Here is a 26,737-nt window from a genome sequence, read left to right on the forward strand (position 1 = left end):
ATTTTTGATGGTTGATCGTTCCAAGATGGCTCCAACATAGACTTCTTTTCTGGGCATACCACGTCGTTTACTGCAAAGTGTGATTTCCCAGTAAAGTTATTTTTAAATCTGGCAAAGAGATGGCATTCAAGACATGTTAATCTATAAGTCTTTGAATGACAATATTACATTTTAACAATGTTTTCGAATACTAATTTTGTAAATTGTAGCGCTGATCATCGGAAGCATTTGAGGGAAAAGATTTTCTGAACGTCATGCGCCGATGTAAAATGCTGTTTTTATACATAAATATGAACTTTATCGAACAAAAAATGCATGTGTTGTGTAACATGATGTCCTAGGAGTGTCATCTGATGAAGGTTGTCAAAGGTTAGTGCTGCATTTAGCTGTGTTTTGGGTATTTGTGATGCATGCTAGTTGCTTTGAAAATGGCTGTGTGATTATTTCTGGCTGGGTACTCTGCTGACATAATCTAATGTTTTGCTTTTGCTGTAAAGCCTTTTTGAAATCGGACAACGTGGTTCGATTCAGGAGGGGTGTATCTATAAAACGGTGTAAAATAGTCATATGTTTGAGAAATTGAAGTTATAGCATTTATGAGGTTTTGCATTTAGCGCGACGCGATTCCACTGGCTGTTGATTAGGGTGGGACGCAAGCGTCCCACTGGCCCAGACAGGTTAATAAATAACGGACATGAAACAGGAGGCGTGAGAATCTGTCGATCCCGCTGAGGCGTGGGAGCCTGATGGCCGGCTGAAGGGTGACGTGGGGTGGGCGCCTGCCCAGCCCATCGGGGCAAGATAAACCTCTTGAGCCAGCTAGGGCGTGGAAGCCCGATGAGCTCGCTGAGGCACCCCCGGTTCCATCGACAACGGCACCCGGACCCGATTTCACCAACAAAAAACCATGCCTCCCTGATGCTTCCAATTTTGGTGTCAGCATTCTTTGAGGATCGACGCTGGAGACAGGAAGCAGGTACAGGGAGAACATTTAATAAATAACGGACATGAACCAGGACAGGAACAGCATCTGGACAGGGGACAAAATAGCAACATCAATGCTGACACAGAGAGGAAACAGACAGATAAAGGGGAGGCAATCAAATAATAATGGCATTCAGGTGGGTCCAATGAGACGCAGCTGTGCGTAATGAAGGTGACAGGTGTGCGTAATGATAGGCAGTCTGGCACCCTCGAGCACCAGAGCGGGAGCAGCCGTGACAGCGCTTGCAGTTGACTAGTTCAATCAATTTATAGAAGAAAAAGCACGGATCGGCTTAGTTGTTAGGCTTTAGCTGTTACTGTGTAGCCTAATCTCAGAGCCCATGACCAAATCTGGCACTAGCTAGCTAACTCATTTGATTGATTTACTTCTTGGAGCAGAGGTTGCTGTCAAAAATATAAATAGTAAAGTAAAGTGCAGATAGCCAAAAAAACTTTTAAGTATTTTTAATTAAGATCTTTACACCACTGATGTCTCTGAACCAGCGGAACTATAGCATTCACAGCATTTTCCCAAATCTCAGAGGTGCAACGTTAAATAGTTATTACACTGTCATTATAACATTGTCAAATTATATAAATATCAGAATGGTTTGTTTGAATGCTGCCCAGTGGAGTATCAATATTAAGATACTGATTTTTGGGCTAGTTATTAATAACTGTGTGTCATAATATAGTTTTCTTAAGAAAGTATCATAGCAAATACTGCTACTCATCTTTTGGAAAAAAATATTCCTTTTGTAGCTCTGTAGAATAGCCTAATCACGCATGCTTCGCTGCCTCTGTATCCTTGGCAGCATTGTACATGTATTTGAATAACATTATAAAGGTAATTCTCCAGAGCAAAGGATCTGTAGTTTAGAGATCTACAATTTTGGCCAAAATCAAAAATCTTGTAGCTAATTCTACATATACACTATACTAGTAACAAATCAGCATTTACTTTTTTAGGTCATAGGAGCATTGTCAAAGATCAGGATCAAAATGTCAACACAATTGTTTTCTCAAGAAATGTAATCGTGATGGGACCTTGCAGAAAACGTCTCCTTGTGTGGGGCAGTTTCAGTTACAGTCAATGTCTACTGTTGGTTGAATTATTGTCTTTATTCCCAGGAATTCTTTAAGCAATTGACTATTGAATACTGTAGAGTGTAGATGTTCTCTAAGGCTTACACCACTACGGTAGACTGAGTAGTCTAATGATTGTTGTAAATTCATAATGCGTTTTTTCTCCCACACCAACCTGTGTCCAATAACATGTGTATGGATTTACAAGTTGTTGGGTCAAAAGAAAGACAAACATAAACAACATAAATGCATATTCCCTTAACATACTTTCTATATGTCTAACTACTACTATTGCCAAACAGTCTGCTTTTCTGCAGAATGATGTAGTCAAGAAATAGCCACATAGCTAGCAATAGAGTGTGACTGATTCATTATGCTCATCACATTACCATCACATTACCATATGCTGCCACATTACCAGTGCTGCCCCTCTGTCCCTTGTGAGTCTTTGCTACAGGCCAGGCTTCTCTATCCCCACAGGAGCCGGAAGGGGCCCAATCAGCTTCCTGGGAGACCTCTGATCTGCCATCCCACAAAGTCTTGTGTTGATTCTGGATGGCTAAAACTACCCAGGATGCATCTGGCCTTGCCCTGATAAAGTTGAGTCTGGGGTGCCCTGCGGGAGACAAGGTGGCAGACGGGGTTATGGGAAAGGATGGCAACAGTAAATAGACAGTGTGGTCAATTATAGTTCAACACATTAAATATAGAATTTAAATTGGAATTCTATGAATGTATTGGGAATTCTATTAATGAAGTGAATTTCATCTTACCACGTTAAAATGGATAAGGATTGCAATGCTGTTAGATGCAGAGCTCTTTGTAGGGTACAGGTGATGAGTTCCAGTAGTCGTATCTCCCTCCATGACCACTGATTACAGACAGGACTGGATAGGCCTCCACCAGATAACACTCACCTCTCTAATCCTGTCTCAGTAGTGGCTGTGATGGAAAGGACACAGGGAAAGTAAGCATTGAAAGAATTCTAGCTACAGACTCTTGGGGCCCATCTCTACAGATTTAACCACCAGCCACTTTATCCAACCACCTCCTGCTACTCCTAAATTAGAGCAGGAAGATTGATCACAAAGCTTTTCACAACAGGAGAGTTAAGAGAGGCCCAGATGCTTATCGAATCCTTCAACAGTTCCGGATCTGTCGCGGAAACTCCATCAATGTTCCCAGCCACCCTTTGATTGTGATCTTTTCTATCAACTAGTCTCCGGGCTTACAGGAGTTATTATTGCCTGTGCTTTTTTCTCATTGATTACCTCTAACTCTGCTGTCCATCAATGGCCTCTTACTTCATGTGAACCGAAAGTGAGACATCAACCTGGACACTTAGACATCATCCATCTTGAAATCATGAAGGAAATGAAACTGTCCAACCCTCCACATGTTGGTGCTATTTTATTGCATTCCATGGCTCTGACATTTACAGATTTCTTGGCATGAGGAAACCGAGGCAGTTTTCAGAGCAGTCGACTTGAACTAGATTTGAGTGTCCTACGCTTACTGCAGAAAGTTTCAAGGGTAGACTATGTTTGAGGATGAAATGATTAACTGCATGGAAATGTGTGATATTTCACAGACCATATTGCTGATATATTGCTGAATGAATCCACTGCATAATTTTCTCAATGGAATATGCAAACAATCTGCATACACTTCCATCACCATAAAATGTATGTAAATGTGAGTGTATTGCACACATTAAATTAGTGTGGGTGCTTTGCGGATTTATTGAAATGGGGAGCATGGTGCATTTATTAAAATTATCCCAGGCACCAACCAATGGGGAGGTTTAGAGTAAGGCTTTGTAGAGGCAGTAACAGTACACTGAAGATTAGAGTACACCTTTCTTTTCTTTCCTTCTTTTCTGTCTTTTGTTCCTCTAGTCACTATGCAATTAATTTGTGGCAGTATGAGAATCCTCTTGACTAATGGCATTTAATTGGCATGTGGTTTTCACTGGGAGGCCTGGGAGCCGGTGGAGAGCACACCTGCATTTAACTGTAATTACAATGGATTGGTGCAAGCAGGTTGGTTGCTAGGTAAAGTGCTTACACATTACAGCATATTAATGAATATTTGGTGTTTTCACTTGCACTTCTTGAGACATTAATAAAAGCTTCCTAACTGGCAGCGACTACAGGGCAAAACAGACCAAAAAGACATGCAAAATGCTCAACCTTTTAAGGTTTGAGGTCATTTTATTTGGTTATTCTCAAGTCAATACAGAATTCAAATATCAATCAAGTTTAAAAGATAAACAATCATTCAGGAGGGTCAATAAATATTAAGCAATTAAATCAAGTCATCAACTCAAGAAATCATCATCTCATAGCTAGAACACACAGATCAAATCAAAAGGAAAATAAAATCCAATAGTCGAAAGAAGAAGAAAAAAACTAATCAAAACTAATAATAACTTCCAACTAAAATTAAATTAAATGTAATTTGTTGCATTACCGCCCCCAACTGGACTGTGATATAAATCCATTATACTTTGTGATACAAACAAAAGATACCTATATCTATACAGGACCAGTCAAAAGTTTGGACACCTACTCATACCAGGGGTTTTCTTTATTTTTACTATTTTCTACATTGTACATTAAAGACATCAAAACTATGAAATAACACATATGGAATCATGTAGTAACCAAAAAAGTGTTAAACAAATCAGAATATATTTTATATTTTAAATTCTTCAAAGTAGCCACTCTTTGCCTTGATGACAGCTTTGCACACTCTTATCATTCTCTCAACCAGCTTCATGAGGAATGCTTTTCCAACAGTCTTGAAGGATTTCCCACATATGCTGAGCACTTGTTGGCTGCTTTTCCTTCACTCTGCGGTCCAACATATCCCAAACCATCTCAATTGGGTTGAGGTCGGGTGATTGTGGAGGCCAGGTCATCTGATACATCACTCCATCACTCTCCTTGGTCAAATAGCCCTTACACAGCCTCGAGGTTTGTTTTGGGTCATTGTCCTGTTGAAAAACAAATAATAGTCCTTTTAAGCGCAAACCAGATGGGACGGCAAATTGCTACAGAATGTGTCTCACAAAGACACGGCGGTTGTAACCAAAAATCTAAAATTTGGACCAAAGGACAGACTTCCACCGGTTTAATGTCAGATTCATAATAGCTCTTGATGGTTGACTGACCTTCATGTTAAAGTAATGATGGACTGTCATTTCTCTTTACTTATTTGAGCTTGCCATTATATGGACTTGGTCTTTTACCAAATAGGGCTATCTTCTGTATACCTTATCACAACACAAGTCTTTGGCTCAAATGCATTAAGAAGGAAAGAAATTCCACAAATTAACCTCTCTGGGGTATGTGGGATGCTAGCTGCTATTTCACTATTCAACAGCCAGTGAAATAGCAGGGCGCCAAATTCAAAACAACAAAAATCTCATAATTCAAATTTCTCAAACATACAACTATTATATCCCATTTTAAAGATACACTTCTCGTTAATCCAACCACATTGTCCGATTTCAAAAAGGCTTTACGGCGAAAGCATAACATTAGATTATGTTAGGACAGCGCATAGAAAAGAAAAACCACACAGCCATTTTCCAAGCAAGGGGAGGTGTCACAAAAACCAGAAATACAGCTAAAATGAATCACTAACCTTTGTTGATCTTCATCAGATGGCACTCATAAGACTTCATGTTACACAATACATGTATGTTTTGCTCGATAAAGTTCACATTTATATCCAAAAACCCCATTTTACATTGGCGTGTAATGTTCAGAAATGTTTTGCCTCCCCAAACCTCCAGTGAATGAGCACATCAATTTACAGAAATACTCATCATAAACGTTGATAAAACATTAAACTGTTATTCAAATAATTATAGATACACTTCTCCTTAATGCAACCACTGTGTATCAGATTTCAAAAAAGCTTTACAGTGAAAGCAAACTTTGCAATAATCTGAGTACGGCGCTCAGTCACAAAACCAAACCCGCCATTTTGTGGAGTCAACAAAACTCAGAAATAGCATTATAAATATTCACTTACCTTTGATGATCTTCATCAGAATGCACTCCCAGGAATCCCAGTTCCACAATAAATGTTCATTTGTTTCGATAAAGTCCATCCTTTATGTCCAAATACCTCCATTTTGTTTGCGCATTCAGTCGAGTAATCCAAATCCACTGTGCTCTCGCAGTGAGTTCAGACGAAAAGTTAAAAAAGTTATATTACAGTTTGTAGAAACATGTCAAACTATGTATAAAATCAATCTTTAGGATGTTTTTATCATAAATCTTCCATAATATTCCAACTGGACGATTCCTTTGTCTTCAAAAAAGAAAAGGAACACAGCTAACTCTCACGTGAGAGCGTGCGATTGAGCTCATGTCATTTTCTCAGTAATCTGATTCCAATGGCTCTTATTCTCTCCCCATTCACAGTAGAAGCATGAAACAACATTCTAAAGACTGTTGACATCTAGTGGAAGCCTTAGGAAGTGCAAAATGACCCCATTGACACTGTATACTGGATAGGGAATCACTTGAAAAACTACGAACCTCAGATTTCCACACTTCTTGGTTGGATTTCTTCTCAGGTATTTGCCTGCCATATGAGTTATGTTATACTCACAGACATCATTGAAACAGTTCTAGAAACTTCAGAGTGGTTTCTATCCAAATCTACTAATAATATGCATATCTTAGCTTCTGGGACTGAGTAGCAGGCAGTTTACTCTGGGCACGCTTTTCATCTGGACGTGAAAATACTGCCCCCTATCCCAAAGAAGTTTTAAATACAAAGATAGGACAAAACACACATCACAAGAGAGACACCACAACACAACATAAAGACAGACCTAAGACGACAACATAGCATGGCAGCAACACAACATGACAACAACATGGTAGCAACACAACATAGCAGCAGCACCAAATGACGTAGTGCACAGAATGTCATTTTTTGCTTAAGCTTTCATGTACCGAATATAAATCAAATTTTCAACTTTCCCTATAGTTTTGTCACAAACTGTTGCGTTAAATAGAAAATGTGCCTACTCAGGTCTTGAAACAAGCGCTCTAGCCAACATCTAGCAGATACAGCAGACTAGTCTACATGATGAAATTATTGTGGATAAGAGTTGATAATTTGTATTTATACAACGGGTGGGTCTAATCCTGAATGCTGATTGTTTAAAACCTTATTCCAGCCGGTGTCTATTCCACAAGTTACAACCGGCTAAATCTATGACGTTAAAATTCCTATTTACTCTGTTCCATCTGACTGAGCATTCCACTGTTTCATCAGCCCAGCCAAGCAATTTACAGTACCTTGCAAAAGTATTTATCCCCCTTGGCGTTTTTCATATTTTGTTGCATTACAACCTGTAATTTAAATGGATTTTTATTTGGATTTCATGTAATGGACATACACAAAATTGTCCAAATTGGTAAAGTGAAATGAAAAAAATTACTTCTTTCACAAAATTCTAATAAATAAAAAACAGAAAAGTGGTGCGTGCATATGTATTCTCCCCCTTTGCTTTGAAGCCCCTAAATAAGATCTGGTGCAACTAAATACCTTCAGAAGTCACATAATTAGTTAATAAAAAAAGTCCACCTGTGTGCAATCTAAGTGTCATGTGATCTGTCAAATGATCTCAGTATGTATACACCTGTTCTGAATGGCCCTAGAGTCTGCAACACCACTAAGCAAGGGGCACCATCAAGCAAGCGGCACTATGAAGACCAAGGAGCTCTCCAAACAGGTCAGAGACGAAGTGGGGGAGAAGTACAGATCAGGTTTGGGTTATAAACAAAAATCAGAAACTTTGAACATTCCACGGAGCACTATTAAATCCATTATAAAAAACTGAAAGAATATGGCACCACAACAAACCTGCCAAGAGAGGGCCGCCCACCAAAACTCACGGACCAGGCAAGGAGGGCATTAATCAGAGAGGCAACAAAGAGACCAAAGATAACCCTGATGAAGGAGCTACAAAGATCCACAGCGGAGATTGGAGTATCTGTCCATAGCACCACTTTAATCCGTACACTCCACAGAACTGAACTTTACCTGAGAAACAAGCTATTGCTTAAAGAAAAAAATAAGCAAACACGGTTGGTGTTCACCAAAAGGCATGTTTGAGACTCACCAAACATAAGGAAGAAAGTACTCTGGTCAGATGAGACTAAAATTGAGCTTTTTGGCCATCAAGGGAAAAGCTATGTCTGGCGCTAACCCAACACCTCGCATCACCCCGATAAAACCATCTCCACAGTGAAGCATGGTGGTGGAAGCATCATGCTGTGGGGATGTTTTTCATCGGCAGGGACTGGGAAACTGGTCAGAATTCAAGGAATGATGGATGCCTCAAAATACAGGGAAATTCTTGAGGGAAACCTGTTTCAGTCTTCCAGAGATTTGAGACTGGGACGGAGGTTCACCTTCCAGCAGGACAATGACCCTAATAATACTGCTAAAGCAACACTCGAGTGGTTTAAGGGGAAACATTTAAATGTCTTGGGATGGCCTAGTCAAAGCCCAGACAATATTCCAATTGAGAATCTGTGGTATGACTTAAAGATTGCTGTACACCAGCGGAACCCATCCAACTTGAAGGAGCTGGAGCAGTTTTTCCTTGAAGAATTGGCAAAAATCCCAGTGGCTAGATGTGCCAAGCTTATAGAGACATACCCCAAGAGACTTGCAGCTGTAATTGCTGCAAAAGGTGGCTCTACAAAGTACTGACTTTGGGGGGTGAATAGTTATGCACGCTCAAGTTTTCAGTTTTTTTGTGTTATTTCTTCTTTCACAAGAAAAAATTATTTGCATCTTCAAAGTGGTAGGCATGTTGTGTAAATCAAATGATACAAATCCCCCCAAAATCTATTTTAATTCCATGTTGTAAGGCAACAAAATAGGAAAAATGACAATGGGGGTGAATACTTTCGCAAGCCACTGTATAAACTTGATCTCCACTGTAAAAAGCACCTAGACATTATCTCACATTTCTTTTAGACTAACATTTTATTTTCAGCAGCGGAGATTTTTAGAAACCTTGCTTTAAGTGTCCGACATTTGCAACATTGTTCCAATATTCAAATTCGATCTCCAGCTGTCCCATAGTAATGAAGGTGTCGGGACGAGACAGACAGGCAGACATAATTTCTCATCCAGTCGAAATCATGAATCAGCTGGCATAATTTTTATGGATATATACCAAGAAATGTCAATTGAAAAAAGGACAAATGAAATGAAGTGCAGCTAGTTTGCAATCTTTCCAGCTTCAGTTTGAAGTGATTGTGTCAGCTGTATTGTTTGTCAGCTCCTCTGAACAACAGTGTCCTGACGAGTGAGCACATTTTCTATGCCAGGCAAAATCATGCCTCATTAGATCTTTTTTTATGGCTATATCCAAATAAATGTCACTAGAAAACATCTTAAACAAATGCAAATGCAGCTACTTTGCTGTTATTCCGGCTGCACTTTTTGACCTGAAGGTAAGTTAGCCGTAGTTGGCTAGCTAGCAAACAAGGGATAAAAACATTGCCAGCCGTTATGGCAATGGAAAATTTAGAATGACTAGGTCGTGTCCATAGATACAGAACAAAAAGATGGAATGACTGGGTCTTGTCTCTATCAACCAAACCGATAGAAAGAATGACCAGCCCACTTGGGTAGCAACCCTACATTTGTGTCAGGACTATATCTTGTGGAAGGTTGAAATAGTATGAATACATTTATCTATCAAAATAATATGTTTAATGAAAATAAATTATGTCGATCATTATTTCAATATGTTAGTAACCCGTTGTATAAAAATTATAATGCCCTCGAAGCCGGTGTTTGGAGGATATTATCAAACGGTAGTCAAGCATCGATCATCATGTCACCAGACTAAGACCCTCAATATTTATTGGAAGGAGCATCAAGATTACCATGCACTTTCACCATCCTGTAAAGTTCTTCATAACTTATTTCATTTGTATCCTAATAAACTGCATGGTTTCCAGAGTTGTAGTGGGAGGACCACACCATATAATTTTGTGAATCTAAGTTTACTATTACTTTGGCTATATCAATATTTGTACATACAGTTGAAGTCGGAGTTTACATACACTTAGGTTGGAGTCATTAAAACTTGTTTTTCAACCACTCCACACATTTCTTGTTAACAAACTATAGTTTTGGCAAGTCGGTTAGGATATCTACTTTGTGCATGACACAAGTAATTTTTCCAAAAATTGTTTACATACAGATTATTTCACTTATAATTCCCTGTATCACAATTCCAGTGGGTCAGAAGTTTACATACATTAAGTTGACTGTGCCTTTAAGCTTGGAAAATTCCAGAAAATGATATCATGGCTTTAGAAGCTTCTGATAGACTAATTGACATCATTTGAGTCAATTGGAGGTGTACCTGTGGATGTATTTCAAGGCCTACCTTCAAACTCAGTGCCCCTTTGCTTGACATCATGGGAAAATCTAAGGAAATCAACCAAGACCCCAGGAAGAAAGTTGTAGACCTCCACAAGTCTGGTTCATCCTTGGGAGCAATTTCCAAATGCCTGAAGGTACCATGTTCATATGTACAAACAATAATACGCAAGTATAAACACCATGGGATCACGCAGCCATCATAGCGCTCAGGAAGGAGACGCATTCTGTCTCCTAGAGATGAACGTACTTTGGTGTGAAAAGAGCAAACCAATCCCAGAACAACAGCAAAGAACCTTGTGAAGATGCTGGAGGAAACATAGTACAAAAGTATCTATATCCACAGTAAAACGAGTCCTATATCGACATAACCTGAAAGGCCACTCAGCAAGGAAGAAGCCACTGCTCCAAAACTGCTATAAAAAAGCCAGACTACGGTTTGCAACGACACATGGGGACAAAGATCGTACTTTTTGGAGAAATGTCCTCTGGTCTGATGAAACAAAAATAGAACTGTTTGGCCATAATGACCATCGTTATGTTTGGAGGAAAAAGGGGGAGGCTTGCAAGCTGAAGAACACCATCCCAACCGTGAAGCACAGGGGTAGCAGCCTCATGTTGTGGGGGTGCTTTGCTGCAGGAGGGACTGGTGCACTTCACAAAATAAATGGCATCATGAGGAAGTAAAATTATGTGGATATATTGAAGCAACATCGCAAGACATCAGTCAGGAAGTTAAAGCTTGGTCACAAATGGGTCTTCCAAATGGACAATGACCCAAAGCATACTTCCAAAGTTGTGGCAAAATGGCTTAAGGACAACAAAGTCAAGGTATTGGAGTGGCCATCACAAAGCCCTGACCTCAAACCTATAGAACATTTGTGGGCAGAATTGAAAAAGTATAAGTATAAACACCATGGAGGCCTACAAACCTGACCAAAATTCACCCAACTTATTATGGGAAGCTTGTGGAAGGCTACCTGAAACATTTAACCCAAGTTAAACAACTTAAAAGCAATGCTACCAAATACTAATTGAATGTATGTAAACTTCTGACCCACTGGGAATGTGATGAAAGAAATAAAAGCTGAAATAATTCACTCTATCATTCTGACATTTCACATTCTTAAAATAAAGTGGGGATCCTAACTGACCTAAGACAGGGAATTTTTACTAGGATTAAATATCAGGAATTGTGAAAAACTGAGTATAAATGTATTTGGCTAAGGTGTATGTAAACTTATGACTTTAACTGTAAATGCATTTCCACCACCGTTTCTTGCATAATTAACTTTACCGACACAAAAATATCCCACTGTTGAACGAACAAATTATCTGTAAGCATTCATTAAAATGTAACTAAACTACCTGTTTCCATCACAGCTGTCATGATTTTTTAATATGGTATGACTTCACTCGCATAAAAACTGTTGATGGAAACGTGGTTACTGGCGTGTTGAAAGAGTCATACAGTAGTTGAGCATCACAACTTATCTGTACAAAATCTTAATCATGCAGTTCCAGATACAGCCCTGTAATTAGTTGAAGGCAGCCAATTCAATAGTTTCTGAAAAGTAGTACTTTCCTAAAATCTGTATTCACATTTTTTTAAGTATGTCATGGCTGTCGTAGGATGAAGGAGCGGACCAAAGCGCAGCATGTGTATCGTTCCACATTTTCTTTATTAATTTGTGAAACTATGCAATACATACAAATTAACTGAATGCACAATGATGACCAGCTGCCTCTAATTGGATATCATCCCAAACAAAACCCAAAATAGAAATTCTAAACTAGAACATAACAACATAGAAAATCTAAACTAGAAAAAAAACCTGTCATGCCCTGACCTACTCTACCATAGAAAATAACAGCTTTCTATGGTCAGGACGTGACAAAGTAGTTGCTTTCTCCAATCTGTATTATATAGTTTTCAAAAGTAGTTACTTTCTGAAATTCCTGCCAGTGTTAGTGTAGACTACATTAAAGACACCATGACATTTGAGCTTCTCCCACATAAAAGGAACAGCCATCAGTGCCCTTGGTATTCTAAGAAGATAAATACATGGTGAATATATGAAGATGAGATATGGCAAGTGGAGGGAACTTAAATATGTTAACCAACACTACCTGATAAATAGAGTGCTTTACACATAAATCCCCTTGTGCAGGGTGGGTTATTATTTTTTGATGAATTTGTTTAGTGATGCATAAAGGAGAAACATGTGGTTCGATATAATTTAATAAATTATAACAGTTGAAACATCTGTCTGTGATACTTGCTGAATCTCATATCACCCTTATAAAAAAAGGGTTCCAAAAGGGTTCTTTGCAGAGGGATAGGGTTCTACCAAAAAAGACAAGAAAGACAAGGGTTCTCTGTATGGCAAATGGTTCTACCTAGAACCTTTAACATTCTAAGAACTATCTTTGATGATTCTTTGGAAGGCAAGCCAGATTCTTCAGAAGGCAAGAAGGGTTCTGCATAGAACCATATATAATATTTCCCAGCATGCTCTCTTGCAGCGAGATTGTCAGAATCGCTTGTTTTACTGTAATATCTCTGTTTTTGCATGTACATTGCTTGGCGGATTAATTGTATGCTACAAAAAGAAAAACAACATACAGTTTTCTAAACTAATCCAATCTGTTAGTAATTGTATTTATTGCACCTGTTACTGAGATGGTTATTCCAGTTTAGATGATTGAGGTAGTCCCAGTATTCCATTTCCCCTACCCTGACAGTCATTCTGAATGCAGGTTGCAGGTGATTAACAATTCCACTTGTTGGATATCGTAACTCTGTCTGGATTCCAATAGGTATTACAGATCACTTTGCAAGCTGGTATGTTGTGATTTGCAGACCTGATGAGGCCTGTAAACCAGGAGATTCCTGACACCACTGTGTTAGGGTATAATTAGGCCCTCAAATAAAGGCCTTATGATATACACTACCGGTCAAAAGTTTTAGAACACCTACTCATTGAAGGATTTTTCTTTATTTTTACTATTTTCTACATTGTAGAATAGTAATGAAGGCATCAAAACTATGAAATAACACATATGGAATCATGTAGTAACCAAAAAAGTGTTAAACAAATTCGTCAAATAGCCACCCTTTGCCTTGATGACAGCTTTGCACATTCTTGGCATTCTCTCAACCAGCTTCATCTGGAATGCTTTTCCAACAGTTCCAAATATGCTGAGCACTTGTTGACTTTTTATATGAGTGTAGCGTGGTGGTGGTGAAAAGCAAAGCATCATTGAATATTTTTCCACAATAGACAAACATAGGCTCATTCTGTTCAGAACAACTCCAGATATGACGTCATGTCATCATATAACTTTTCGTCAAACATAGTGATCATAAACGTTGACACTGTATATGACATGAGTTTAATGATATAGAAATGTGAAGTGCACATTTGGACTCATGGGCATTTGGCTTGCTTGTATGACTTCAAAACAGTGTTTATTATAATCCTCAACATCTAATCTATCAAATCGAGTCCTCTTAATTTACAGCATTTACCTCACGTAGACTGTCAGTCAAAACCCATACAGTGCTGTGAAGCGCAGAGCCTGAGCTCTGACATAATTTATAGCATTTTGCTAGACACTGCGTTCCAATTTATCCGTGCGCAAATATGCAATCATCAACCCTATACGGGTACATGTGTAAAGGGCTACAATAACCAGTAGCTTCGGACAAGAGCCAAACAATACACAGTAGTGCAATAAAAGGAAAGTGCCAGAGAGACCATCCAAAGTTTGAATTACCACTTCATAAACCAATACATTATGCAGCAGACCAATTCATTATATCACATTTTTGCTGAGACAAAGATGAAGTGAATATTAACTCTTAGGCCAGTAAAATCTATTGTGAGGAAACCTTGTGAATATTGAAAATAAAGTATTGCTGATGAGTAGGGCAAACTTTTTAATGCCCAGCATAACAAAGAGCCTTTGTGGCAGGTGTTAATTTACATAAATCAGGAATCAAGCATATTCTGAGTAAGTACAGTATATCCCATTGTGTGACGTACTGAAACATACTTTCCAGTATGCACTCTTAGAATGAGTGGTGACTTGAGGAACCCTTGAGATCCTTTGAGTTCCTAAAGAAACAATTGCTAGTCAATGGTTCATATTTGCACCTTTGGTTAGTTGAGGGGTTCTTGAGCAAATCTTTAAAGATGTCCTCCAGTGATTTTTTTTTTTTTACTTTTAATTTTGAAAAGCAATATCCCAAGTATAAATGCACACAGTAAATTTTCAGGTGTTAAAATCTCGGTGTTGAGGTTAAAAGTGTTGTGAGTTTTATATCTGAATGTTGATTTTAGTGGGGTTAACACCAGTGGGATTGAAATTGATGCTACCTGAGATAAATACATGTTTTAACCAAAGGGGTATCCAATGAAGCACGTTTCAGCAGTTACCAAGGTAACTTTGGTGAACTCTGAGTTCAACTCGGGATAACCGGTCATATGAAAGTGGCTCACCTTTTAGACAGGTACATTTCTATGGCAACAAATCCTTCAAAACTAACCTGCTCTGGGGCAGTCTAACTCACGGCTAACTCCACTTACCCTGAAAGAAATGACTGAGCCGGAAGTTGAAGACCAATGAAATAATATTCCCTCCCTCTTGCAAAGATTGTATAATCATCCCCTTCATTTGAGGAAGATGACTAATTCAATATTTTATTAATCAAATGTTTTTTTTTGGTGTTACATTTCTTTTATGTTTATTTTATGTTAAAATATATCACATGACACATTACACATTAATAATGACAGAATGCCTTTTAAATTTCATGCAATGTAACGCTTTTGTATTACTTAAAAAAGATATAGATAGGAATGGGAAAAAAGGGTGCTTGTGCATTGATAAGCACACTAAAGCATACCAAAGATGGCATGAACAATAAGTAATAAAATAAAGGCTGCACTTTTAAAAGAGGAAGGTCCTAAAAATTGTCAAAGACTCCAGTCACCCTAGTCACATAACCTGTTCTCTCTGCTACCACACGGCAAGCGGTACCGGAGCGCCAAATCTAGGTCCAAGAGGCTTCTAAACAGCTTCTACAGCTAATCAAATGGCTAACCAGAATATTTGAAACCCCCCCCCCCCCATGCTTACGTACAAGCCCTTAACCAACAATGCAGTTTTAAGAAAAAAAAAGGTAAAAGGCATAGGTAATAACAGAGAGTAGCAGCAGTGTGTGTGTGTGTGGGGGGGGGGGGTCACTGTAACCTGTTGTATTTGGCGCATGTGACAATTTGATTTTATTTCACACCATAGCCTGCTGAATTTGCAAGATAACTCTTCTTTCATTTTGATTTCGTCACAAATGAAAATGTGGCTGTGACTTGCCCATAGATTTGATGTTTCAGCATTGTCTCAATGAAGAGTTTGGCGTTCACCTAGCCAAGTGTGACATGCATAAGCAGTTAAAACCCTGCTAGAATTAGCGGCAAGTGGATGAGCAGTATCCATCGTCGTTCTACGGATTAACCCTGAGCTGGAATGTCAAACTAACTGAAGCTGGTTAGCTTTAGAAAATGGGGAGATCTAGCTTTCTGCGTAGGATACCCGTCTGGCGGTGTTGATGTTACTTGGCCGTGTTGAGTTCATTTCTGTATCATTGAAATGTGATACAAAACGTGGCAACAATGTGCTTTAGGACCATGCGGATGCATCCGAGCGGCTGGGTAGGCCGTTTGGTAAGTTATATATTTTTTGGTGGGTCACATATCATTTCTAAGAAAGTGTTAAATGTAACATCGTGGGTGTTATACTTCTGATCTCAAATTTACTTTGTACAAGTGTAAAGAGGTAACATAGCACTGACATACAAACTGTATGAGTAATTGTTAGTAATGATTTCATACATTTGTCCTTTCCTGACTGATTTTCATATGTTCCAACACTTATCTTACCCCCTCTTTCACCTGCTCCATTTTTGTCCTTGTTGTCCAGGATTCTGGCAAGGTTGGTTACATTAATCTGTGCGTGTGTGGATTTTCTCCCAATACTGACTGGGAATTAGTGTGTCCTTCTGCCCATTTGTATGATACTGTTTAATTAAATCTTTCTCATATACCATTAACAAGCCAAAATATGATTTTACTGGCACTACAGTAAATATTGTTCAAAGTAGTTGTGGTTTCCCATGCATTAAACGTCTACACATATCTATGTTTAAATCTGAGCCTGCACCGTTTATGCTTGCAACAGCTAACTGTTGTATGTCCCCTGATCTGCCCTCAATCGTAAACCGTCTGTGGAATTGCTCGGAGATAAACACTTTAAATGGCGTGGACGTCACGGTCAGGTAGAGCGCAGTGAAAGTCGCTCGTGAACCTAGAACCGGGCAAACCCAATAGGTACGGTGAACAGCATAGTGACGCAGCAGTGTCTCGCACGAGCTTCCCATCATTCATTTCATAAGTTATCAGGGGCTTTGCATTGAATGGCATTGGACCTGATGCGCAGCGTTGTCGGTGAGCAATGAGGTCCTATTAGATGTGGTTTCATCTTCACTTCATATCCATCAGTTGTGGGAATTTACAAGGAACGTTGACCTAACTTGGAAAGAGCGAAGATGGACGTATCGCAAACCAGCTACTGTCTATTTAGTGATATCTCAAATTCGGTAAATATCGAGACAAAATTAATTTTACCGAATTGCTGCAAAGTGGTCCGGTGGCGCAGCCGTCTCATATAGGCATCCTGGAGAGTGTGGCCAGCCGAGTCACTGCGTTCGAACCTCAGAGAAGAATTTGCGTTGACAAGCAGGTTAATTTGAATCGCCCGTGAGAAAATCCCTCACTTGTAATTATGTGAGTGATGGTCTAACGACTTGAACTTTTCTCTCCACTATCTTTAAAGAACGAAAAGGTTGCATTGATTTGGAATTGAAGGGATCATATCAAGTCTCTCTCATGGATTGTGCCGATGTTGTATCTTACTTTGAATACAAGCCCACAGAGTCGCCTTAGGGACTTGTCAACTGATTTGTTTTATTTTTCATTTTTCAACACTGCTGCATTGGATCAAAATGGATTTGTCATTGTAGCCTACTCCTGCTGCTGAAGACCGCGCGTTCCTTTGGGTATTTTTGACTTTTTTTTCTCAACGATGCAGCTCATCCGACTAGCGTGGGTTTTAACGGGAGCTGCCATCTGCTGTTTTGTTATCCTTCTTATTCACTCACATGTTCTAAAAGAAGGTAATTCCTTATTTATCTCTCTTCTTGCCTTTGCAGACCATTATTCTGAAACACATGTTTTATTTTACAAAGACTATGGCATCCTTTTCAAATACTTTGTATTCATGCAATTTTATTGCATACCATTTGGTCTAAGTACTTGGTTTGTGAAGATGATTGGTGGTCTGTGTTTCAACTATAAGACACCTCTATGTCCCCTAAAATAATGATTTTAAGTATGCGTAAGCTGTAGTTAATAAAATATAGACATTTCAACAGGTATTATTACAGTAAATAGCATGCCTAGTGCATATATGACCAGTGTGTGTGTGTGTGTGTGAGAGAGAGAGTGAGGAGGAGGGAGGGGAGAGAGAAAGACAGAATGAGGAAGACAGAGAGAAAGACACACAGAGAGAGAAAGACACACAGAGAGAGAGCGAGAGAGCAATGTTTTAGGGCAGTGTGTTGGGAGCTAGAAAATAGAGGTCTTTGTTTAAATGATTGATTTAGTTATTATTCAATAGATGACACCAGAGTCATACTGATGTGCAATGCCAGGGGTCAATTGTAATGATATGTTATTAGATTTCTTGGGGGGTGACTAAGACATACAGTACTCAGTTCGATACACACAGTATATGCAGTTCGATGTTGCAAATTACATTCACATTTGCAGAGAATGCCAGCCACATGTTTTGGCTTTTGAAAGGGTCTGTTGTAATCATACGTTTACAGACAACAGTGGTTGCACACACTTCATGATCATAATTTTAATTCACAATAAGATTGGTGTGCACTAATGCAATTGTGCCAGAAAATAATTACATCAAATTTGGAGATTGGAGTCCAAAATGAATGTGATGGCGAGAGCTGTTGCAAGCAAGGCAAAGAATAAACTTGGCTTGTTCCTGGTGAGTGGGTAATCCACTGCTTTGTGAGGGGTGCCTGGAATGGAAGAATGGGTGACGCACCGTGTCTCTTTCCCCTGCAAGTGGGCTTTGTGGGAATAAATGGCACAACCGTTCTTTAATCCCCCTTCACCCCATGTTCCTTCTGAATCTTTGTGATTAAAGCACACTGGTAAAATGAAGTGCTTTGTCACACCAAAACTAGTGGCAACTGAGCTGCCACTGACTTGAAGGAAACAAAACCTTAACTTTGCTGGAGTATTGAAACACATCATGCAGAGATGTTTTGAAACATAACATGGTGTGTTGAAACACCACTTAATCAAGTGTTGTGCAACACCTTGCCAGAAACTGGGAGCGCTACTGGAAAGGCTTGAACACGTTATGTTGCTGTTTCGAGTCCTGTGTAGTGCAGAATTAGATACCTTCTTTGTTGGTGTCTTTTCCTCTCTCTAAAGCTTCTAAACACCGTTATAATGTTTTGGATCCTGTCTAGTGCAGAATTAGATCGCATTGTCTGAAGTGTCTTAATGTCTATCATTGTTTTATGTATTTGATCAATTGCCATTTTTTACCATTATGACCAGTATTGTCAATCTTAGTGTTCAAACCACCAGCAGTAACTGAAAGTTGATGTGCACTTGCCTCTTCCCTTGGCAGTCATGAATGTGGGAATGGGTGCTGTCCTCGTTGAAAACCAATTTGTCGGACGGATTTGATATCCTTTCATCATGATCCGTTACACCTCGTGGCACAACAAGCTTAATGCTAATATAGAAATATGCTTTTCTTTCTTCAACCATCTATACAACACTGTATATATGGTTGAATAAAGTCTAAAAATGTTGAATTACCCACAATCCTCTAAAATCAGATTCATGTGGCAAGATATAAAATGCAAGCGGCTTAATTTTATACCAAAGACTTCCATTGAGTTAAATCACTACATTTTCTCTCTTTGGTTATCTTCATGATATATACTTACATTTTGAGCAACATATTTAGTTGGATTTATTCTTAGAATATTTTGGTCAAATTAAATGAACAAATCATTGAAACAACTTGCATACATTTAAAAAATATATATTTTGGGGGTATTTTGTAACTTTATTGAGACAGTTATGAAATGAGAGAGGGGATAAACAGATAGAGTGGTGAATTGAACCCTGGTTTTCGGTGGGGAGAGGGGTGCCGTGGCCAACATGTCTAAGCCGTTTGCTTTCTCACTTGACCATGGGTTCTGCATGACTTGCATTTTTATTACGTATATGTTGGTCGTTTTTTTGTTGTTGACATTTTCAATTCACCCAAAATTAATTTCTTACAGTGTGGCTGTGTGGTTGAGTGGGTCAAATTCCAACGAAATGTACAGTCGTACTGGCCCTTCTATTTATAATCTGTCTAAAAAAAGCATAGAAAAAATAAAGGTGAAATATTCCCTTATCATCAATCAATATTTAGGCTATAAACCATTTGCATTTCTAAACCATTAATTGTGTGAGAAATACCGTTTTTGTGTTTTGATGCTACATTTTATGTGCACTGAAACCCTCAAAGTGTTTTCACAACACTTAAAAACACCAATATTAAGGTTGAAGAACCACTTTGGGTGTTTCAAGGTATGTAATTTAGATTTTAAAACATAATTCTGTGCATTAAAACACTTACTTTGGTTTATATTCAAACACCAGATCTCATTTTAAGTGCACTACTTTTCATGGTTTCATTACACAATCATGGTGTTTTGAGACCTTTCTATTTTTACAGTGCAGAATGACCCATTATGAACTGTAAATGCTCTCCCATGCCTGCCCTATGTTTGACCAAGAGATTAAGTGCGAGTTCCCAATTTTGTTTACGAGATTAGAGACATTTCTTCATAAGATTCATTTGAATGGACGAGGGTAGTGGGTAGTTGCCATAATGGCCAAAGGTAATTTTCATATAAAAGGACACATGAGCACTAACATGTGAAGTTCATGGGAGCATGTCAAATGAAAGATTAGTCTATATTTTTCATAAATTAAGGCATATATATAAATTAAGACCCCTGCCAACTAATGAACACATTAAGTTTATGATATTTTCAACCTTCTGCAAGTTTAAAAAATATTGCCTTGAAATGTCATTACAAAAACCCCACATATATTTAAGATATTTTCCAGTTACTGTAATGTGAACTTTCATTATCTTCCCTCATGAGGAGGCAAGATAATGAAAGTTCACATTACAGTAACTGTTTTCGTTCTCTTTCTGTCATCTGGTGGTCAATGCAAGAGTGTGAAAAGTCTGGACTCTCTCTTTATCTCTCTGCAATTGTCACATTTTCTGTCTCTTTCTGACAACTACTGATGAGCCCCCCCTAACCTTACCCACTGAGCACCGACCGACAACGGTCAATCTGAACCAATCATAGATGTATATATTTCACAGGTTTGGACAGCACAGTGCAGTACATTATAGTAGAGTACAGTACAGTAGAATAATGTGGAGTAGAGTTCAGTAGAGCACAGTAGAATTGAGTAGACTATCATGTGCTGTATTGAACTATACTCTACTGCAGGGTTTCCCAAAGTTGGCCCTGATTCAAATAATGAAAGCTTGATGAAGAGTTGGTTATTTGAATCAGCTGTGTAGTGCTAGGGCAAACACCAAAATGTGCACCCAGGATCGACTTTGGGAAACCCTGCTCTACCATACTGTACCGCACGGTACTGAACTCTACTGTGCTGTACTGAACTATACTCTACTTGACTGTACTGAACTCTACCCTACTGTACTGAACTCTACTGTTCTGTGCTGTACCATACTGTACTCTACTAAGCTCTGTGAAACGTGAAACATAGACATCTATAATTAGTTCAGATTTGGTCCGGTCTGAACCAACCAAATTTGGTTTTCTTTGGTGGCTGAGCTGATTCAAATGATAGTAGATTGATACCCAAGGTTGCAAAGGAGGATTTTGCATATTTCTACCTTGGTTTGTGACATTCATATCCATAATTATGCATTTCTGAGTAGTACAGATCGGGGACCCAAGATGAAATGCCATCACCGCAATTCTGTTACCAGGTGTAAATCCACTTCACTTAATGTAGTTCAATATCCAAAATATTAATTTCATAGCTGATACCACATTCTTTCTGCAGACATCTTTGAATCTTAATTCGGAGCAGATATTTAACTGAGTTTTTGGAAAACATGATCACATAAATAACTTTTTTACAAGTTTTACAGAAATTCTGTTACCAAATGTTGTATCAGCACAGTTCTTCCAGTAAATGTGGTTTTGTAAAATTTTCTGTGTAAATTGAATCCTACAGACGAAGAACCATATATGTGACATTTAAAAAAAAAAAGAGATATACATGAAAAATCGTTATTGGACACCCTTTTTCTATAGTGAACCGGTTTCACAAGCTTTCCACGCGATAATTAACAATATTTTTAAATTTAAAGATAGGCTCTCGTGGAATAACCGTTTATGTGCACCACTCAGAATGGACGGACAAGCGCACAACTTTTCTGTTGCTGATGAAAATCGCAGAAATGTGGGAAAGAAACGTAAAACTAAACTAAAAGAATGGAAAGACAGGCAAAGGAAGATCTTACGGGATGCGGGAAAACCCTATACAAATCGTAAGGGTCAAGAAAAAACTGGAAAAAGCTGTCCAAAAGAGGTATGTGGAAGAACCGTATATCAAACAATCTAGCTAGCTAGCTATTGAGTACAGTAACTAACATGTATGTTCTGGGTTGTCTAATTTGTAACTATAGAGAAAACATATTAGCTAAAGTTCGTTGGCTACTAACTTATACATTATCGTTACAAATGTTATTGCTAGATTATAGAAGAAACATAGCTAGCTACTTTTTCTCCATCCACCGGATGATTCGACATGGCTACAGTAGCTAGCTAGTTATATGTAACGTTACACTGTATCCTGCAGGGAAGAGCGTGTTCCACTACGTGCAGAAAGGATTGTGGAAAGTTGACTGATGAGCGCAAGCTGCATCTGTTCAACACTTTCTACACTGTCCCATACGAGAAACAACAAGCGTTGATTCTCTCCGGCTTAGAACAGGTTAGAAATAGGACAAAACTCCTATTATTATAATAGCTATATTGAACACTTGCATAGTTTAACTTTGACAGTAATGATACGTACATTAACGTTAACTCTAAAAGTGCAGTGTTACACAATGGTGCAACACAAACTCATTCTGTGTATAGGTTGGGAGTGTGTGAAAGATGGAGGTCCTGATCAAGCAATACCCTGAATGTGCTACCGTATATTAAATTCTGAATTTATCATTGTCAATTTTTATTGCAGCATGAGGTGAAACGGAGACGTAAACCTGAGGATACAAAGGAGAACAAACGACGGAAACAAACCTTCAAATACCATGTACAGCAAGCAGGCCAGAGATTGAATGTGTGCAAGGTCACTTTCATGTCTGTGTTCCAGCTAACCAACAGCCGTCTTCAGGCAAGTGAAAATATGAATTAATGTCTATATGAATATCAATTACAAACATATTGTATTCTTTGTACTAGTTTTTTTAGAACCTGCTAATTGAAATGTAATTGTTTTGGTCAGGTTGTTCAGGAAAAGTTAGGAGTTCAAGCTGAGGCAGGTGAGGTTGCAGGGTCTCCAGATCAGGCTACTGAGGCTAGGTCTCCTTTAGAAGATGGAAGAGGGAAGCATAGCAATAGGTAATGCGCTATGGATTCCAGCCTGGATTATTTCACTATAGCAGTGCTCTAAACAATCTTCTAAACATTAACATAGAGTATCGAATGGATGAATAGCGAATTCTGAAACAAAAATCTAAAAATGTTTATTACTTTTAAACAAAATGATGGTAATCTAGCTGTCCAACTACAACCTGAGCATTGAGGACTGAGTGCCGATTACCTTCCCCCTCCCACCGGACGGCACTGGCCTAATTCTCGCCGCCCTACAGGACCCCCCGGCCACAAACGGCAATGGCGTGACCGGGATTTGTAACCCGGTTATAGCGACACAGTTGCACTCTAAGGCAGGTCCCTAGACCATTGAGAGAATACAAGTTCAACAACATCTTGTTGTCTCCTTACAGGCCACATTGGATACATGCTACAGTGAAAGAGGGCATCAAGGAGCACATTTTATCTTTCCCAAGAACCCAGAACCACTACTCTCGGATGAAGGGGGATGTACACAGAGAATACCTCAGCCCTGATCTGAATTTGTTGCGAATGTACCGACTCTACAAAGAGAAGAATACCACATCATCTGCAAAATTCTGGGTTTATAGGGACATTTTCAAACAGCAGAGTCTCAATTTCGGCCAACCCAGGAGTGACACCTGTGGCAAATGTGACGCATTCTTCACTAAGATGTCAGCAGCAACATCTGAAGAGGAGAAGAGGAAGATTGCAGTTGAAAGTGAGTTGCACCATCGAAAAGCCGAAAAGGCCTACACACAGCTTCAAAGTGACACTGAGTGGGCTAAAGCCAATGCTGACTGCCATGTCATTTCTGTGGATCTACAGGGGGTGATGTACACCCCTAATCTGACCCACTCCAATGTCTACTACCAGCGGCAGCTGTCAAATTTTAACCTTTGCATCCAGGAACTTGGAAAAGAAGATCCTGCATACATGTGTGTTTGGCATGAGGGGATTGCACACCGAGGTTCCATTGAGGTAGCAAGCTGCATATTGAAGTGGGTGAAGACAAAATTCACGCCACTCCCCAAACCAGAGGTGCGCAAGTTGATCATCTTCAGTGACAGATGCTGTGGGCAGAATAACAACTGGCGGATGCTCAATCTGATGTCGATGCTCATCTCTATGGGTTACTTTACCCAAGTTGAGCAGAAGTTCATGGTCTCTGGTCATTCTTTTCTTCCTTGTGATCGATCTTTTGCCACCATTGAGAAGAGGCGCAAGGTGTCAGTCCTTCATACACCTGATGATGTTTCAAAGATGATACTTGCACAACCAGCAAAACCATTCAAGGTGATGAGGATGCAATGTGAAGACTTCAGGCACCTTCCAGATTCTGTCCTCAAGCGACCAGCTGGACTACAGATCACCTCAGTGAGGTGGTTAAAAGTCACAGGTATTGGGAAAGGAATCGATCGCAAACATTGGCTCATTCTAAGATCCGATGACAGTACATCACAGGTATTGCACAGAGAATAGTTTACTAACATTCATCATCAACATGCAACATGTTGTTCTAACAATAAAATATCCTAGTGCTTGACTGTGAAAGTTGTTTATTGATGTCAGGAACTTAAAATGTTTCTGTTGTAATTTCAGTTGAGGATCCTTGGAATCTGTACGCCAGACAGAGCCACAGTCTATTTGAGGGATGGAAATCGTGGCTGATCTCCAAACCAAAACAAGGAGCTACACCTCAACCTCCCTATTTTGCAAGCCACTACCCTAGAGCATATGAGAGTCCTCTGCCCATCAAAAAAAAACAAGTACCAAGATCTGATGACCATGCTCAACTACTTGCCAGCTGCTGCACGCTCTTTTTATAAATCACTGCAGAGTGAATAATTTGATGTTAAACCAAGCTACATAATTAACCGTTTTTTCTGTGAGTTTATGATCCCCTGAACCTGTATAGTATGTTGAATCTGAATACATTTCAGAAAACATGTCACCCCTATTGTAGGAATTTTCTATGTGAATCAATTTGTGTATGATTTCAACCAGCACAATATATTGAATTAATTTAATTTTAAGATGTTGTTCCTAGTGTAGAAAATGTTATGTACAATGTGTTCTGTTGAGAATGATTTTGTGTGTGATCATTTGAACCTTTTTAAATCTGAATTAATTAAAAACAAACAAGTCATCACATACAGTATGTGAGTATTCATTTGATCTTGATTCCCTTTTGTTATTCATTACAATACACAGTACGTCTCTCTGTCACCACATTTAGCATCAACTCTAAGCAGTTAATACTTATTTACTGCTGTCACCTCAGTACAGGACATTTCTTGCCTTTAGCATGGGTTTAACGCAATTCAAAACTTAATTGCTGATCATAGTGTTAAACGCAAAGAGAATGGGTTTCTGAACGTTTTGTAATATTGACCTTAGGGACCTGCATATTGGCACATGACATTGATCCATATTTGATATGTAGAAGTTGTGCTTCTTTTGATTGAATTCTATTTTTGTAGTTATTCTATGGTATGTTCACATTGAGGGCTTCATTTTAAATGAGACTAAGATTTCATGACTCAACTTTTAAGAAAAGTCATCAGTGCTAAAGTTGATAGACCACCTTTAAATGAACCTCCATACAAATGAATTAACTACATATTGCATTTAAGTTATTTACATGAAGGGCATCTGCACTTGAAAGTACTTAAAACATCATATCAGGTGTTAAAAAAGGACATCTTACAAGTGTCATGCAAAATGTCACATATACTGTTCTTCCACAAACTGAAATCATCACTGGAGATATACTGTTCTTCCACATTCTAAAAATTTAAACGGCAATAAAAAAAGTCTTTTTTGAAATAACAAAAAATATCAATTGTTGTTGGAAGATATGAGTATGGTGAATTATTTGTCAACCATAAAACACCTAATGTGGTACACACAATTAATAATATAAAAATAACTGATTATCTTAAAATGGAAAAATTGTCACATATATGGTTCTTCGTCTGTAGGATTCAATTGTTAAAAGTAGTTTATTGATAGAGTTTGAAAACATTTAAATCAATGGTTTTTGTTTGGGATACATTTTAAGTGAAAAACCTCAGTCTCCGCACAATTCTGTTACCGGGGAATTTTCCCCAAAACAAAAGTGACAAAATAATATATTCTATAATTGAAGTAAAAAAAATAAAAAAAGTTGAAACAATTATGTCTAAAGAACTCAAAATGTTATGTGGCCACCATCAATTTTAAATGTATATCAATTTTAACGAACCATTTCATGGAATAGTGCTTTGAATTTGTCCTCTGGTGTGACATCATTATTAATGTCAATATAAAGGAAAGTTAATGATTCAGAAATGGACAACAAAATTATTTGTACACATTATTAGTTACTTCTGTATATAAATCAGTCCT

The 26,737-nt window shown here is 38.6% G+C and overlaps 2 protein-coding genes across 2 annotated transcripts in view; both read left to right on the top strand.

The window, feature by feature from the left end:
* Window positions 1-16,862: 16,862 nt before the first annotated feature.
* LOC106561036 (chemokine-like protein TAFA-5) overlaps window positions 16,863-26,737 on the top strand; it is a 148,387-nt gene continuing 138,512 nt past the window's right edge. The window contains exon 1 of the mRNA XM_014124602.2: window positions 16,863-17,749. Coding sequence (XP_013980077.1) covers window positions 17,659-17,749 — 91 coding nt within the window. The 5' untranslated portion in view covers window positions 16,863-17,658. The remainder of the gene's footprint in view (window positions 17,750-26,737) is intronic.
* On the top strand, window positions 23,753-25,449 carry LOC106561035 (uncharacterized). Its single transcript, XM_014124599.2, has 2 exons — window positions 23,753-24,746; window positions 24,950-25,449. Exons 1-2 carry the CDS (start codon window positions 23,825-23,827, stop codon window positions 25,174-25,176), a joined length of 1,149 nt encoding a protein of 382 aa, XP_013980074.1. The 5' UTR covers window positions 23,753-23,824; the 3' UTR covers window positions 25,177-25,449.

This window comes from Salmo salar, chromosome ssa10 (assembly GCF_905237065.1).
Source record: "Salmo salar chromosome ssa10, Ssal_v3.1, whole genome shotgun sequence".
NCBI lineage: Eukaryota > Metazoa > Chordata > Actinopteri > Salmoniformes > Salmonidae > Salmo > Salmo salar.